This window comes from Petaurus breviceps, unplaced genomic scaffold (genome assembly GCF_028583685.1).
Source record: "Petaurus breviceps papuanus isolate PSGF00001 unplaced genomic scaffold, PetGlider_PUasm1.0 91041, whole genome shotgun sequence".
Lineage (NCBI taxonomy): Eukaryota > Metazoa > Chordata > Mammalia > Diprotodontia > Petauridae > Petaurus > Petaurus breviceps.
In genome coordinates this window covers 17638155-17655984 of record NW_027187400.1, presented here as the reverse complement: position 1 = coordinate 17655984, position 17830 = coordinate 17638155, and the positions used below count along the sequence as shown (strand labels likewise).

Sequence of the window (17830 nt, the reverse complement as noted above, 5' to 3'; positions counted from 1 at the left end):
GGGGGGGGGGGGGGGGGGGGGGGGGGGGGGGGGGGGGGGGGGGGGGAAGCGGCGAGTAAGATGGAAGATGAGGAGGTCGCTGAGAGCTGGGAGGAGGCGGCCGACAGTGGGGTAAGGAGGAGCCGCTGGGCCGGGGCTGGGCCGGGCGGGACCTGGCGCGAGGGGAAACCTTGGGGGACCGGGTCGGAGGGTATGGCTCTCCCCGGGGAAAGGTCCCCCCCGGGCCGGGGCGGGAGAAGAGGCCCTGGGCCCCTGAGCGCCTTGAAGGCCTCTTAAAGGGGCCGCGCTCCCTTTCCCCCGCCGCCTCTCTTGGGGCGTCCCCGGGCGTGCGGGGCCCTGCCGACCCCGGGGAGGGTGGGGGGCTGCCCTGCGGGTCGGGGCTCTTCCCTTCCGCTCCCTGGAGCGCGAGCTGACCCGAGGCTCCCGCCCCACCCCGCGAGGCACCATTTTAAACTTGGTGGGCCCTGCCCCGCCGTGGGGTAGCGTGGGCGGCCAGGCACGCTCCATGGCTCTGGCGTGGTGGCGCCGGGACGCGGGAGCGGGGACCGAGTCTGCCCGGGGCCGCCGCGCTCCGGGCCGGGGAGCCGCTTCCTGAGTCGGGGTGGGACTTAGGGGGTCCGCGGAAGGGGCAGCCCCCAGAGTGCGCTTCCCTTGCTGGCAGGTGGCGGGGTCGGGGCGGGGACGGGAAGTGCCCGCGCTCGGGCCTCTTGGGGCCGCGGCGGGGCCTCCTGGGGGGGGGGGGCCGCGGCGCCGCGGGGCCGGTCGGAAGAGGGCGGCGCCTCGTGTGCGGCTTGGCGGGGCCTGGGAGACCCGAGTGGAGACGAGGTGGAGAAGCCGCTTCCCCCAGTGGCGAAAGGTGAAACGTGGCGGAGCTTGGGCGTCTGCAGACCCTCTCCCCGGGAGCGTTCAGCTAATGCAGACTGACCTGTTGATTTGGGGGTGCCCTGGTGCAGGCAGTCTTGCTAGTTCAGGCTTTTCCCGAATGCAGCACCCCCACGCACACTTTTTAAACTTACTACCAATTCGTATCAGCGAAATAACTCCACTTATATCTTCATGGATTATATCACTTCGTAGAAAAATCACACCTTTAATTGGAATGATGCATAGCAGCAGTAGACTTATCAGAGACCTTTGAGATCAAATTCAGCGTTTTTACTGGTGGGAGAACTGAGGCCCAGAGAGAAATTTTTTGCCCGAGATCACACAATATTAGAGCTTGTCCTGGAACCCAGCCTAGTTTTGAGACTTCCCTAATAGAATAGAAGCACCTCGAAGAGGGGAGCTTTTTTTTCAAGTCTGTATTCACTTACCCAACACAATACTTTGCACGTGGGTACTTAATAAATTCTTACTGTCAAATTTAAATCCCATGCTTTTATTACCTGTTTGTGGAGAAGGTACTATTGAGGATTTTCTCAGATTGTAAGAGAAGAAATTGGGATTCTACAGAATTTAGATAATTAAAACTTTTGGACCTTAAGAAACTGAGTCCTTAAAGAGACTGTTTCCTTATTCTACCCAGGAGAAGGATGGAATCCAGAGAGAAACTTACTTGTCTGAGATTGCTAGACCATTTTATTTTATTTTAACTTTTAAAATTGATTTATTTACTTTTATTTTACAACATTCAGTTCCACAGTCCCTTGAGTTTAAAATTTTCTCTCTCCCCCCCCCCCCCCATGCCGCATGCACTCATACAGGATCTGCAGATATCTTCACATTGATCATTAGTCAGATTGTAAAGAAGGATTATAAATGATGGAATGATCAGTGGGAAAGAGGAAACAAAACAAAAAAGAAACACAGCAAGTAGTTTGTTTCAATCTGGATTCAAACTACAGCTCTTTCTCTGGATGTGGATATCTCTTTCCATCATGAGTCTTTTGGAGGTGTCTTATAACCTAACATTGCTGAGAGGAGCCCAGTCTATTGAAGTTAGTCATCACACATATGTTGTATCTATGACTGTGTACAGATTTCTCCTGGTTCTGCTCTTCTCGATCAGCATCAGTTTATATAAGTCTCTCTTGGTTATGAAGTCCATCTGCTCCTCATTTCTTAGCACAATAGTATTACATTCATATACAACATCTTGTTCAGCCATTCCCCGATTGATGGGGCATCCCTTTGATTTCCAATTCTTTGCCACCACAAAAAGTTGCTCAACTATTTTAATGGCAGGTGCTAAAGGTGAAGCAGTGTCAGCAAACATTAGTTAAGCACCTACTGTATACCAGTCAGTTCCGTAGTCCATAGGGATACATAGAAAGGTCAAAGCTAGTCCCAGCTTTCTGGGAGCTCACAATTACTCCCAGTTCAGCATACCACTCTGTCATAAAGTCTTGTTAAAGTGCCTAATTATTCAGACCTTGGAGGGACCTTAGAGCTGATTGAGGTCCAGCCCCCTGGTGTTAGATGATGGAACTGAGGCAACTAAGTTACTTGCCCAAGATATAATGTAGAAACAGCCTAAATTCACATCCAGGTTCTCTGACTCCCAATCCAGTGTTCTTTCCTCTATGTTACAATTAGGTCTTTGCTTTAGTCATTTTTTTCCCAGTTGCGTGCAAAATTTTGTGACCCCATTTGGGGGTTTTCTTGGCAGAAATGCTGGAGGGGCTTACCACTTTTTTCTCCAGCTCATTTTACAGATGAGGAAACTGAGGTAAACAGGGTTAAGTAACTTGCCCAGAGTCACACTTCTGACGCCAGATTTGAACTCAGGAAGAAGAGTCTCTCTGACTCCAGGCCCAACACTTTATCCACTGTGCCACCCAGATGCCCCGATAATGGGACTTTACTACAGGTTAAACTCCTAGTCTTAAACATGTGAAGGTAAACAGCAAGACTATAATGTGGAGGTGTTAGTCTCATTTGCTCTGACATCCTTGTCATGAGATATAAAACTGCCATCCTTCTTATAAAATGATGTTGGCATTTATGCTTCATTAGAAGGGCATCCCATTGGACTTGTTTTCCTAGTATTTGCATTAGTCTATCCACCGCCCCAAACATCACTGTATTGTCACCCATTTTAAGGTTTCCCAAGCTTCCCCGTGAGGAAGGGTGGTTCAGGTTTAGAGGGTCTTAGATTTAGAGCTCAGAGGGGACCTTTGAAGGATGGTCTAATAGCAACTCAGTTGAACTCCCTCATTTTCCAGATGAAGTAAATGGGGCCCAAGGTGATGGTGACATATTCAAGGTCACACGGATGGTGAGGGGTAGAATCTAACCCAGGCTTTCTGATTTGGAGCCTGACTGGCTTCCTTGACACTCTTATGATGTTGGCCAAAAAGTCATTTCCTTTCCTTTAATCTTTCTTGGCCCTACTCTGTGACTTCTGAGGTAGCAATTCTAAGGTTATTTAATTGGATTGTATCACACCTTGTTTGGGAGCTTACAGAGATGGGGCCTTCGAGACTGGGCCTGGCCTTGTGAGGAAGGCAGAGCTTACCCTGGGGACATTTCACCTAGATAAGGGAATTTCAGCCTCATTTGGAATACCCGACTGCTTTGGCCTTATGAAACAATTTTGGGGGTTGGCTAATGATTCATCCCTCTAATTTTTGATTGTCTCCTAGCAGTTGTGCCATAGAATAGGTAGCTTGCACTACTACTAATAATAACTAACTTTTGTATGGTTTACAAAGTGTTTTACATATTTTCATTTGAGTTGCGGCAGTCCTCCGAGGCCTGTGCAGTCCCTGGATCGTCAGCTCCCTGAGGGCTTGTCTTTTCCCTCTTTTTAAATCCCCAGTACTTAGCCCAGTGCCTAGGCCATAGTAGGAGCTTAATATATGTTTATTGATTGGATATTTTACAGAGAAGGAAATAATGGTTGTTTTGCTTGTGGCCATATAGCTAGTACTTGTCAGAAATGAGGTTCTTATGCCCAGGTCTTCCTGACTTAAAACTCAGCCATCACTCTTCCTTCCCATGACTCCAGTAATTCCAGTTTTAGCTGTTTTCATTTATCTTCTAAATTAATGCTGCTAACCACCACCTGGGTGGTATAGTACAGAGCACTGGGCCTGAAGTCAGGAAGACCTGAATTCAGATCTGCCTTTTCTTCCATGTGTGACCCCAGACATTAATTCTGTCTGCCTCAGTTTCCTTATCTGTAAAATGAGTATTATTATAGCCTGTACCAAATGAAACACTTTGAAAGCCTTAAAATGTTATCTCATTGCCACCTATGATGCTGATGATGATGTGATTTGAATTTCTTCTTCTTAGAAGCAGTCTAGTGAGATGGATATGGTACCTGGAATCCCACCTCAGATACTAGTGACTGTGATGCTGGGCAGGTCACTTAACTCTGCAGTCTCAGGTTTCTTTTATTATGATGGGAATACTGTACCTCACAGGCCTTTTGTGGCTATGTTTATGTGTATACAGTGCTTTGTAACATGTAGAAAAGTCCTTTAATTTTTGTTTCTTTCCTGTATCTCTTCAGACCAAGCCCCTAGCCTTAGCCAGCCTCCATATAAGGTCAGACCATGTTGGAGTTGGAAGGGGCTTCCTCACCTTGATAGAGTCTTCTAGGCTTTCACACCTGGGAGCCTGCTGGTGGCACCCCAGGCCACATAGGTCTGGATCTGTGACTTCATTGGTGTAGAAACTCTCTGTGTCAGTGGGGATCAGGAACTTTGTCTGTAAGCTGTTTACCCCTTTACAATTGCCTGGGACACTGAGAGTTTAAGTGACTTACCTCGTGTCAATCAGCCAGTGTGGGTGAACCCAGATCTTTGAGGACTCCATCCAATGCCTGCCCCATTGCACTTCTCATTCACCTTGTGGACAGGGAGCTTCTCTCTGCCTCTCAGTTACTCCTCCCCATTTCCCGTCCTTCTAGGGTCTGAGAGCCAGCCAAATAAACCGAAGCCATTGACATGCTGGGCCTCCAAATAACTGGAGTCATTGTGCCTCTCTTCTTTATCTTCCCCATTTTCTTCTGTTTAAACAGCCCCTTTTCTTTCATCTTGTTGCTTCCAGAACTGACCTTGATTTTCAACACTTCTACAAAAGATCTGTCTCAATGAATATTCCTAGTAATCATGCCAATAATGTGTCTGTCCTCCACGCGGATGTAACACATTTGGTTTTTCTAGGATTGAAGGATTGTAGTTATAAACCTGAAATAAATGAGACAAAACAGTCTATCCCTCTCATTTTACAGGGGAGGAAACTGAGACCTAGAGGGCTTAGGTGACTTGCTCAAGTTTCTGGGTACCCACCCTAAGCCCTCTACCTACAGATCTTTTGCTGGTAGCTCCAGCCATGCTACCTTGGTCCAGGGAATCAATAAGCCGGTGTAGGGAGAATATTAGTGGAGGGTGAGTGGTCATCACTTTCACATTTTTGAAACCCAGGTCAGCTTTCACCCTCTCCACCACTGAAATGTCCAGACAGCAAGCTATGGAAGGGAGCCAGTGATAACTGTGCAGGAGTAGCACCTGGAAATTGTCAGCTAATCTGTACACTGGGGGGGCAAACCAAAGTTTTGTGATGAAGTTCAAATTCATAACTTCTCTCTCAAGAGAGCCAAGAGGAATTGGGTTTTATTTTTCTGCTATTATGCTCCCTTTCTCTCTTCTGGCTACCCTGCCCCAAAGAGTAGGGAATTAACCTGAAACTTCTTACTTAGAAATCTCAGCATATCCAAGTCTGTGTTTTCTGGGCCTTTGGGATAATTGTGGCTCACCTTTCTGTTGCCTTGCAAAGTTTACAAAATACTTTGCTACAGTGGCCCTTCGAGGTCAGTCATACTGTGCAAGTAGTGTTTCCATTACACTGATGAGAAACTAAAATTATATTTGGATACTGGGAGATTGGCTTTGAGAAATTCTTTCTGTTGGTGGAGCGGTCTTCACGTGGGCCTTAGCTAATTTTATCCCTTATAAATTTTTCCTAAAGCCTTTTCCCCAGGATGCTACATTCTTAATCAAAGGGATGTTTAAGGAATATGGCCTTCATTACCAAGGAAATGCTTTTCAAAAAGAAACTTAAGTGGGGGCAGGGCAGAGCATGTTGGCAAAGGGTTCAAAAACATGAGGTTGAACTGTTGTTCTAAAGTCTCTAAATTGCCTTTGTTGGTTTAAGCAAATGTGTTGTACAAACAACATTTGATAGTTGGAAGTAATTTTTGTGACTGGGGAAACAAGTCAAATAAATGTGAATCTTGATTTCTCTTGTTTTTGAAGCTAGTTTACAGTCGTTAAAGACCAGGCCTCACTTCCCATTGGGTCACTTAGTTGTGCCAAGCCAACCAGCTCTGGTGAAGTCCCATTTGACTCAAGAGATAGTTGTAACGCTTAGAGAATCTTTCCTGAGTGGGGCTGATGAAGCACAGCTCCCCTCAGGCTTTGAGAGGAAGCATTGACTCCCCCAGACTCTTGACATGCCTGAGTAATGGTTCACAAAGAGCTTTAGGGCAGTTATTATTTCCATTTAAGAGAAACAAAAACTGAGGCTTATCCAGGGTAAAGGACTTAACCCCCAGAATTGCACAGATAATAAGTGACAGCCAGGAATGGAAAGTAGATTTTCTGATTTCCATCCAAGTGCCGATTTTCCAGTGCGGGTAATAGCAGTGTAGTTAATGGAAGGAGGGCTTTTTAAGTAATGAAGCAGTCCAAGCTGGTTTTCTGGAATAAGAGCCCCAAGTTTGTGTTTTCCTAAGCCCTTCATCATGAATGGGGAGTGAGTGAGGACCCATGACTTTGTTTTCCTTTTTCCCTTCCTGAGAGAAGAGACTAGAGTCTTTGTTTCAGGGCAGTCCACATTTGTGGCAGCTTTGGAATTCTCAGCACAAAAGAGCCCAGGTTTTAGAATTAGAAAAGAATCTTAGCAATCTCTTGTCTAACACCAGATGCAAACCCTGAAGCCCAAAGAACTGAAGGGACTTGCTGAGACCCTCACTTCTTGGAAGGAGAGTTCATGCAGTCCTGAAGGACTGATTATGGCTAGCCCTGTGCACTATGGGCTGTGAAGAAAAGCCCATTGCCCAGGAGAGGGACCACACAAGGGCTCCCCATGCGGAGCAGCTCCCCAGCTTGCAGGCTCCCCCTGCCTCATGGCTTCCGTTGCCACGACCTTCTATGAGGGTCCTCGGATCACCTCCCTTTGCTGTCTCTGTCTTGTGCAGACCTAGTTCCACAGGTTGAGGCTGTGAGCTCCTTGAGGGAAGGGGCCATAAATGACTTTCTGGGTATCCCCAGCTCTAAGCACAATGCCCCTCCAAGGTGAGTGGTTGGCACGTGCTTGTTGACTTACAGAGAAGAAGGGAGTCCTAGACAGAGGATCATTTTGTGATGTGTACAGCTGATAGCACAAGCTGTGTCAGGGGGGCATCCAGAGCCGAATTTGGAGCCTGAAACCCAATTCTTGCTGTTTCACTGGGCAGGTCCACACATGCTCTGGACCTCTCTGTTCTTATCTGTAGAATGGGCATAATAAATACATTGTGTTGTATTGCATATCATACACTTTAAAGCGCTATAGGAATGTCAGTTACTGCTCAGTCAAAAGCACCAGCCTTATTTGGGGCACATCTGCAGCACATGCCTCTAGGTCTTCCAAGGGGTAGGCAGTATTGCCACATCTCTGCCTTTGCTTGCTCTTGTGATGGCACTTTAGAAGAGTGCCACATGTACGCAGAATGTCATGCCCATCTTTGCCTGCAGCCATTTTGGAGCTTCTTTGGGTTGAGTCTTGAATAGCATGTGCAGTGACCTGTTGTTACTCCCTGGGTGCATTCTGTAAGTTGCCTAATTCATAGTCATTGGACTTGGTTGTCTGTTCTGGAGACTTTATATATGTGAGTGTTTGGGATGGTTGTTTGCAAATGTGGGTATGTATTTTCTCTCCCCAGCTCCCTTAAATGGAGCAAGATAATGAGCTTTTCCTTGGTAACTGACTCTTCTCTAGTCTCTCATGAGCCCGACTGAGGGACCTGTTCCCAAAGAGGGTACTTTCTGTGGTGGATGGAGCTCCACTCCCAGATGGGGCTCCAGTGGCCTTACTTTCTTCCTCAGACAAAAAAAAAAACAAAGGGAAGGCTCCCTGGTGTGAAGGTCTTCAGCTGTAAACTGGACTGCCCTGCAGCATCAGAGCGCCTTGAGAAAGGGGCTTTCTCTATTCCCGGTGTCTTCAGTCCTCAAGTAGTTGAACCCCAGGGAGACTGAGGCAGAAGGGCAGCCCCTGCCTTGGGGAAGCCTCTGACGGGGTTCTGTGGCCGGTGAAGGGCTTCTTCTCTACTCTGCCCTGCTTGCCAGGCCAGTTCTGGCTTTGCTTGTTCCCCTGGAGGATGATGATGTTTGTGGCCAACATACCTACATAGTGATGGGAGTCGTTTAATTCCCATGTGTCTGTGGTGTCAGCGTTAGGTCTTCTTGTTTGTGGGTCTTCACAGATTCTTGGGAGGAAAGCATTTTTGAAATCTTTAGGTGTTAGCATAGCAGTGCCTTCCTCCTTTTCTTGTAGCAGCGCCTTGTGTCCTTCTCTGTGATCTTAGCATCTCTGCCATCTTGCTGCTTCTCTCCATTCCCATGGCAGGTGCCACCCTTAGTTCTGGCTCTCCTCTAGCCCTGCTCACTTCACCGAGGCTGTGCTTACAGCCCCCTAACCTGCCTTCCCCACCTCTGTTTTGTCCTCCTCTCCAGACCAGCCTTCACTGAGTCCCATCACTTTCCTGCTTAGAAATCTTCAGTGGCTTCCTGTTGCCAAATCCAGTATAAAATTATTCTGGCATTCGAGGCTTTCCACCATCTGACTGAAACTTGTGTTTCAACTCAAATGGAGTCTTCTCTGTTTCTTCTGCTGTGGTGGACTGCGACCTCATCTTTATTACCAAGACCTGGCTCTGGTGTCACTTCCTCTGGGAAACTTTTCCTGACCTCAGACCTTGCACCACTCAGGTGAAAGGCTCCCCCTGCTTGGGTTTCGTTTAGTCCTCTGCGTGGATCTTTCCTTTGAGCCCTCATTCAGTTTCCCTTCAGAGTCAGTGATTAGCCTTCCCAGAAGCATCTTGAGATCAGGACCTGGGGCACTCTTCTTGTGCCAGGCACTAGATCTTCCTTAGAATAAACCCTCCAGAAGTGTTTTTTGGAATGGATTGGATTAAAATGGGAGGGCCAGGACTCGTTCATGTGAAGTAGCACATAGCTTTCTTCACCAGAAATTTTAGTCCACGACAGTAAGCCAGTCGCTAGTTCCCATCATCCTTTTTTTCCCTCTTTAAGCTGCTGGTTCCCAGAATGAGGGAACCATTTCCTGAGGGCAACACAACACAGGAAATAGCAGGCATTCCCTTGCTAGAGGAATGATAAATACGCACAGCTCAACGCTGCTTTTCTGGTGGCCTTGGTTCTCAAACAAAGTGGCAACCTGTTTCTGGGGAAGGACAATGTTCTTGTGGGACAGCTGCTCTTCGTAGGCTTTCAGAGTCATTCTTTGCCCTCCAGCTTGGCTTCCCACTGGTTCCAAGATACTTGTCATATCCATCTGCCTCCTTTTCTTTTTCCTCTAAGGAGATCTCATTGAGTGGCCACTGACTTCATAGGCCTCAGCCACTCACCCTCCTGTTGGCAAAGCTGGGTTTGCTTATATCTTCCTCTGACCAGAGGATTAACGAGTTAAATGCATTAGAATCCAAATGTAAAGTTTTTGTTCTTTCTTGCAATTGGCTGCCTATTTTCTTAAAAACATAGTTAAAACTGTAGCCTGAAGAATACATTAGTAAGTTTTCCTGCATGTAGAATATCTTTGGCTCTCAACTAATAGATTACGGCAGTGCCGTTATGCCAATGAAATGTTGCCTTTCTTTTCCTTTTAATAGGGGCTTAACTCATCCAGTTTCCTGTTGTCATTATGCAGGTACCACACTGGGACATTACTCCTTTGGGCAGAAAAAAAAACCTTTGCGTCCTGGGAGGAGAGCAGAAGCCCACACTTCTTGTAACCACCCCACCTGCAATTCTTAGAAATGTATCACTTTCTACTCTTTCTTTGAACTCTTTAATCAAGTTCAGAACCTATGAACTGCAGACACTTGGGGGCAGATCAGGAAAATCATGAATTTCAGTTTCACTGAAATGGCTCTAGCCTTCATTTCGTGTATTTCTTCCAAGGTATCTCACTTAAGATGCCTGTTGTGTTTCCCCTACCCAACAAACTCTGCCTACCATTGCCACTCATTGGGGAAAGAACCAGAAATGGCCCCACACATTTCCCTCCCATTCTCTGGGAGGCACACAGTGTCTTTGACTTGGTCAGGCTCTGTGCTTTGATAGTAATCTGGGGTACCACCTGGTTGAGGTATTGTTCCCTTGTAATTCCCCACTATCTGTTTGGTTCTACAGGTGTGGAGCCACCCCAGGAGGTCTGGTCCTAAGTATTTCCTTGTTTGGAGGACCTTTGGAAATAGAGTCCACCATACTGAAATGGACTGGGCCTCTCCTAAAGTGCTTTAAGGTATGGCAGGTGCCTCAGCTGCCATTTCTGTTGTCTGCTAGCATCTTTGAGGGAGAGAGAGAAGAGGTCTAGGAGCATCAGTTCCTTTACTGAATTCATTTTCTCTGATTGTAAATGAGGGGAGAAGGAAGTTAAATTAGGTGTTCTCTAAGGTACTTTAGGGTTTACAATTTATGAAAAATATTTTAGGTGGAGACTTTACTTTTCCTGAAATGGAAGGCAGAAAGATAGAACTGCCTGTTTGTGTCTACCAATCCAGATGCTATAGGGAGAGACTGTAGCAGGCACACAAGACAAAACCCAAAAAGGAAGTTGGTGGTAAAAATCCCAGGCCTCATAGCTACATTATAAAGGGCACCAAGTATGGGTGACAAACAGCGGAATCAAGGAGGCAAATTGACTTACCAGGCATCACTGAGACCTGATAGGAGACCCTGTGACTGTAGGGATCATTAAGGAACGGATGGGGTGGGGGGAACAGGGAGGGTGACCATTCCCATCTTAGCATTGGATTAGAGGAGAGGGAAGCTGTGATCGAGTAACAGGTCTCTTAGTCTGGAAAAACATTTTTTAGTCAAGCCAGGATCCAGTGATCTAAAGTTCTACAGGGAAAGTCTGATCAGGAGGGATGGGAAGCTCTGCAGAGTGAAATGTTAAAGCTGTAAAGAGGAAATAGCTCAAAGAAGAGGAAAAGCTAGAATTGCCTAGAGACCAATATGGATGGACAATGAAACTCATAGGCCAGCTCGGACTCTCAAAAAGCCACGTGCAAAAGTGGAATGCAGGGCTCAGGTGGGTCAGAGCACTGTATTCTGAGGCTGATGGAGGGAAGCTAAGGGTCAGAACAAGGCCCAATCACTGTTGCAGTTGGATTGGGTGCTGATCATCCACAGGAGATCCTGCTCTGATTGTTTTCTTCTCTGCCTAGAAGAACCACCTTTGGACCATAAGGGATAGAAATAAAAATGACCAATAGGGAATTGATATTCAGTATGAGTTAGGAAATAGGAAGAGGGCACCCAGCTGCCCTACATCAGTGAAAGAACATCTAAAGAACTGGCCGTATGGAGAATTTCGAGGCACTGCAAACTTGGGAGAGGCAGAATGCTGCTTGGATTGTCAAAAATGAAAGAGAAAGGATCAGCAGATGCTAGGCCAGTGACTTTGACATCCATTCCTGGCAAAATTGTAGAATGTATTGTTTGTGGAAGGTACAGTTAGTGAACATCCAGGAACGGCATTTGAGAGTGAACTGGAGCATCTTCATCAAGAACCTGCCCTGTAAGGCTGACCTGGCTGCAGCTTTTGAGTGGGTGGTGGCTCCAGGCTCAAGGAAACTTTTATAGTAGTTTGATAACAGCCTGGTGGAAGTCTCCAGTGGAGTGCCCCAGCGATTTGTGCTTGGTCCTTTGTTGTTTATCATTTCAATCAAGGACTTGTAGAAAAGCTGAGATGGCATACTTACCAAATTTACAGGTGACATAAAGCTGGGAAGGAGAGCTAATAACAGTAAGTGTAGCCAGGAACCAGAGGAGGCTCAACATTGTAAAATAGTCAGCCAAAACTATTAGGATGAACTTTAATAGATAATACATAAAATTCTAATGCTCAGGTTCAAAAAATTTACTTCACAGGTATAGAATGGAGGGAGGAGGAGGAACCCAGGAGTTCAGAATTCAGCCCTGGAGCAAGATAAAGACTGTATAGCAAGGCAGGAGCCAAGAATGTGCTTTCTTGCTGAGTCCCCCTGGTATGGTTTGGACCCAAAGAGAGGGTGGAGTCTGTGGTGGGTAGGGGGGAAGTGCTGTGGACCTCTAAGAACCCTCCCTATTGAATCTGTTGCCCAACCATCATCCCTCAGTACTCTGAAGAAGCTAGGGCTGGAGCAGTATGGAGAGGACACACCCCCAAGAGAACCTTATTTGGATGTTTTTTTGTTTTGGATTGAGGGAATTATGTTAATGCACTTTTGTGTTTAAGGTCTTGTGGCTACTCTGATAATGTGTTGTTATGTATCTTGCAAATGTGATGTTTTTATTTTGTGGGGATTATGTTGTGCTTTAGAGATGTTAATACCAATTCAGATATATAAGTTGCCTGTGCAATGGGCATGAAAGATCTTGGGGCCAAATGAAGTGGTAAGGGGGAATTTGAAGATTTTCCCTGCCCCTTAATGGGCCTGAAGTGGAACCCAACCAGAGGGGCTTGATTGGGGGATACACTAGGGTGCTTGCTGTTACAGACTGATACAATGTGACCAAAAATTGTCTTCAGACTCCCAGTACAGATGTAGGAAATAACTTGTCTTCCTTGTCTGGACTCACTTTCTCTTATTTGTCCAAGCCCATACTTTCCTCTTTATTCCAAAAAAATCTTGGAAGCTGACCATCTCAGTAAACCACATTGCCTTCAGGGGCTTTGGAGCTATACCCCAGACCTGAAAATGACACCCTTGGTTGTGGGGGATGTTTTCCTAGGCATCAGGTAGAGATGGGGGAACATGGTACCAGGCAGTTTCTGAGATCACTTCCAGCTGTGTAATTCTATAGGAACAGGCTGAGAGTTTGTGGTGGCAGATCTTTGAAACTGGCATGGGAAGCTGGGGAAGAAATTAGACTTGGAGGCGAATCGGCCAACTGTCTGAAACGTTGACTAAGGAGGACTGGACTGTGAATCTGTCACTTCGGCCTTTGCCTCCCCCTTGATACCTGCCACCTGTTCTTTGGGCTTGTTCAGTGATAGCTGCAGAATAGTGTGACGTTGGGAGCTGTAACATACAGGGCAGCTGGAGAGAGGTTCCAGACCCCTTCCCTGGGATTTCCTACTCGTGTGAGGGACCCTGAGCCAATTCACTTACTATCTCTGGGCCTAAGATTCCTCAGCTGTAGAGGAGGAGGTCAGAAAACTGCTCTGAGCTCCAGATCCTCTCGTTTTAATATGACTGTGGGGATTTGATTGCTGTAGAATGTATTTGGGATCATCAGATTGCTTGCCTCTCCCATACTCTTCATTGACTGGGCTTGGGAATAAGCCTATAAGGAGGGGCGCCTTGCCTCCCCTAAGAACGTGAGCAGCCTCCCCAGATGAGGACAGCTCATTGTAGGGGCTTCTCAGGCTGAGGAGTTGGGCTCTGGGGCTCTTAGAGCCTGCTAATAATAGAATGAGGGGAGGTGAAGACAGTCAACACAAAAGGCCTTAAAGCGAAGCATTTTAGCACAGCTTTACTGTTTGGAGATCAGGTCTCCTCAGAATGCATATCTGGACATGAAGGCAGCTAATTGATTTGCTTTAAAAGGGCAAGAAACCCTTTTTAAAAATTTGATAATAAATTAGCCTGGACCTTTCTGCTTGGTTACTTAGTAATGAATCTGAGGAGCTCATAGGAGAGCAATCATACACCGTATTTAGTGAGCCAGGTTCTCTTCTAGATTTGTGGGGTAAGACATGGGAGGGATCTGGCGAAAAAAACTAGTCCTTTCTCTGAGTGACATTGGAGTTGGCATCATTGCCTCTAGACTAGAAATGCATCAGATCCACCTGAAGAGTGATTAGCTTGGCAGACAGAGTTCCAGAATAAAGATTTACCAGCTGAGATTTGGAATTGTGGTCCAGGAGAATTTTTTTCCCCCCTCCTGACAGCCTTTTTCTAAAGAGGTGCTAATTGTAATCTGCCTTCCATATTCTGAAAGAAATCAGTTGTACTTTTCACTGAGTTTTGTAGTTTTGTTTTTTCCAGATTATATCAGAAGTTATAATCATAGGTGTGAGGTCAGTAAATTAATGATCTGTGTCTTTGCTGTTTCTAGTAGTTAGGTTCAGTACTGAGAAGAGGGTTAAGAAGGGTGATGGGAAATTTAGTACCTAAACACTTTATAGGATTATATGGTAGACCCTTACAATTTGAGTAAAAGTGAGAAAGAATCAACCACCAAAACAGAAGCTCCCTAGGATCAGCTCATGGATGAGATTAGCCATTTGTGGAGATATTCTCCCGAAATGACACACCTAAGACATTGCTTATTGTGTTGCTGATGAACCTGGGGCAGTTTCTAAAAGTTATTGGTGTACATCCCAGAATCTTATTCTACAGACGTCACTTTAGTGTATAAGAAGCTACAGCATCTTGTCCTTTATCCCAGGACAGGGTATTAAGAAAAGAAACTTGGGGTCATTGACAGACTAGAACTGTGATCAAGAATGGATTGGTTGAAGGAACCAGAAACATTCTTTCTGGAGAAGCAATGGCAGACATAGAAGCATTTGCAGTTATCTGTGCAGATGAAGGATTGGACTTACACTGCTTTGGGCCAATAGGCAGCTTTTTTGGCTCTATAAGAAAGAATGAAAAAATTAGAGCTGTCCTGCTCTAGATGAGGCTGTTTCAGGACATCAGGGAAAACTTTGAAGCAGAATCTGAGGGATTATGTGTCCAGATATATTTTAAACAGTATTTTCCCTACTGATAGAGCTTGGGTTTTGCGGGTCCTTAACGAATGACTCTAAGTTTCTAAAATGAGAGTTAGTTTATCATCATCCATCTAGATCTTCTTCCTAGAGAAGAGAACCACTGTTTCTAGCAGAAATGAGTAAGTAATCCAGTGAGCTGAAAGGTGTACTTTGTGTTAGAGAAGCAGTAGGGCCACCTTAGTTTGGGAGAAATATCCCACAAAGCTGTTGCTCTGGACTTGGATTCATCGCTTACCAAGCAGCCTTCTGATTCCCAAGGTGCCTTGACACTGATGGGAAGGGGGTACCCTAACTGGTGGATCCATGTGTATTTGTCACTGCAAAGGCACAAATCCTTGTTATGCTTTAGTAAAGAAGTATTCTGGTATTATAATCGCTCTTTCTTGTGAATGAGTTTTCCTGAAGGTGCTCACCCTTGGGCAACCTGATAAAATACAGTGATTAGCTGTGCAAAGCCCAGGATGAAATTCTGGAACTGTGAGGGATCTCACCAAAGTGTGAGGCTCTGTATTCTGAACACACCCTCCATGCCTTTCCTCATTACCCCCCAGCTGCAATTGGGCATAATGGTTAAGGCTCAGAGAACAGGCCAGGAACTCCTCTTCTGTTTAGAAAATGTAGAGGACTGCCCTCCAGCTCTTTCTCCCGTTTCCTTCCACCTCCTCTTCTCAAGTTTCCTTCTTTCCTTCCCCCAGTTGTGGTGGACCAACAAGATCTGAAGAGGATCTCTGTTGCCCAGCTTTGTGTAAAGGCCTGCTCTCTGCTCTTCTAACTTGCATCTTTTCCCTAAGATTGAATGAGAGGAACATAATCCCAGAAGAGTTGTTGGAAAGTTCTTTCCAGTCAGCATTTGATGGTGCTGCACTTTGTGAAATGGATTATCGAGGCTGTTGGTCTCTTACTCTCTTTAGTGCTCTTCTGCAGCAGCAACTTCTGTAGCTACCTGCCGGCTACCGGCTACCCGCTACCCCTGTCGCCTTGGATCTTGGCTCTGTGGCATCTCAGGGCCGGCACTGGGTTTCGTGGACCTTTTCTCTTTCAATCCCAGGGAGCCTTTTAATCCTGTATCTCAGTCCCTGACATATATGGTGTATTTTTGGAGTAAGTAGTCTCACCTGAGTTTTACTGTACTTTTAGACAGAATTAAACTTTGGGACAAAGGAGGGGAAGACACTTGAAACACAAATGCATCATCTCTTTTCAAAGTGCTTCTTGTGTGTCTTGGCCAAAAGGAGGAGTTTGCAGGCAAGGACACCATTGATGATTAGGCAATAAAAGGCACCATTAGGATGTTTCTCAGATCCCTTGGCCTCTTCAGCTCATTTATTGTTTGTTTAAATGACAGCCTCTATGCATTCTTCTATATGGAGATGACTCACAAAGCCATGAGCAAGACTCTGCTTCTTGTAGAAGGCAGGGGCTAGGCTCCAAGGCCCCTGTAAGCTCCCTGATGGAGAAATGTGCAGTGCTCTGGGACAGACAGAACACCAGCCCCATCTTTCGAATTCTGCTGGTTCCCACCTCGGGGTGGGGTGTGAGAGGGAGCTTCAGTTTCCTCATTCTCAGTAGATGAATTATCAGTCACTCCTTGGCTGAGGAGATGCATGCCATCAGTGTGAGCTCCCAGTGTCAGCCTCAGAGTATTTCACATTCAGCCAGATCCTACTTACTTTCCAAGAAAAAATGTATTCTTGGTCCTGTCCCCTCCAACCACCTCTAAAGCCTCGTTCCATCCACTTTCCCTTCTCTTATTTTTGTTATGTTCCCCAATGCTGGCTTACTAATTCATTCTCTTTTGCCCACAAACATGCTAAGACCTCCCCTAGTCTTTTTTTTTTTTTTAAAGCAATTGGGGTTAAGTAACTTGCTCAAGGTTACACAGCCAGTTATTTCTGGGTGCTAAGTATCAGAGCCCGGATTTGATCCCAGGTCATCCCGACTCTGGAGCCAGTGCTCTTACTCACTGCCCCACTTGGCTGCCCCTAAGCAGTTGGGGTTAAGTAACTTGCTCAAGGTTACATGGCCAGGTGTTTCTGGGTGGGTGCTAAGTGTTTGAGCCCGGATTCGATCCCAGGTCATCCCGACTCTGGGGCCTTTGCTCTTACTTGCTGTGCTACCTGGCCGCCCCAACCTCCCCTAGTCTTAAAAAAACCAAACAGACTCCCCCCAAAAAAAGGATTTTCTTCTACCCTGCAACTCTCTTAAACATCTATTTTTCTATCCTTTGACCTGGAAAGTTTGTAATCCCTGACTCACTATCCTTTATACCAGTCCCTCTGCCTCTTCAAAAGCCCTTCAGCCAAGCCTCTGAGATTGCCTTTGCTCAACACCAGATGCTTCTCTGTGTTCAGCTTTCTGGCCTTCCTTGGAGCATTGGGCTCTTCAGAGCCTCTGGTAATTGTCTCTTGGAGGTTCTCCTGCCTCAGTGATGTTGCCTTCACTTATATCAACTTTACTTTTTCCTCTTGTTCCTCTAAATGGAAGTGTTCTGAAAGGTTCCATCCTTGCCTTTTGATCCCTTTTCCCAGCTATTTCTCAGCTTCCCTGAGTCATAGCTGTTTCATTTCCTCCAACTGCCTCTCACGGGCTCCCCGGATGCACACATGGCAAGTACCGCAGCTCATGCCATCTGTCACCTCCTGCCTGGACTAAACTGCTGCATTCGCTTCATCATGTCCCCTGCCTCCTCTCCCCCGTTTCCATTTTGTCCTCCGTGAACCAGCAAGCACCTGGCTGACTATGTCCCTTCCCAGAGCTTCAGTGGGCGTTGTTGGTAGTCTCCACACTAAAGCACAAATGCCTCTGTCTGGCATGGAAAGCTGGTTCCAATCTCTCCTTCCCCTTGTGCTCCCCCTTGTGCCCTCTGCACTGCGGGCCCACTGACTCG

At 46.4% G+C, this 17830-nt stretch overlaps 1 protein-coding gene across 4 annotated transcripts in view; it reads left to right on the top strand.

Annotated features, from left to right (window-relative positions):
- The first annotated feature begins 9 nt into the window (after positions 1-9).
- Positions 10-17830, top strand: part of SZRD1 (SUZ RNA binding domain containing 1) — a 28149-nt gene continuing 10328 nt past the window's right edge. For 2 of the 4 annotated variants that reach the window (XM_069078925.1, XM_069078924.1), the window contains exon 1: positions 10-111. In XM_069078925.1, the coding sequence (XP_068935026.1) occupies positions 61-111 (51 nt within the window). In that variant the 5' untranslated portion in view covers positions 10-60. The remainder of the gene's footprint in view (positions 112-17830) is intronic. The other 2 variants (XM_069078927.1, XM_069078926.1) reach the window with 1 other exon arrangement.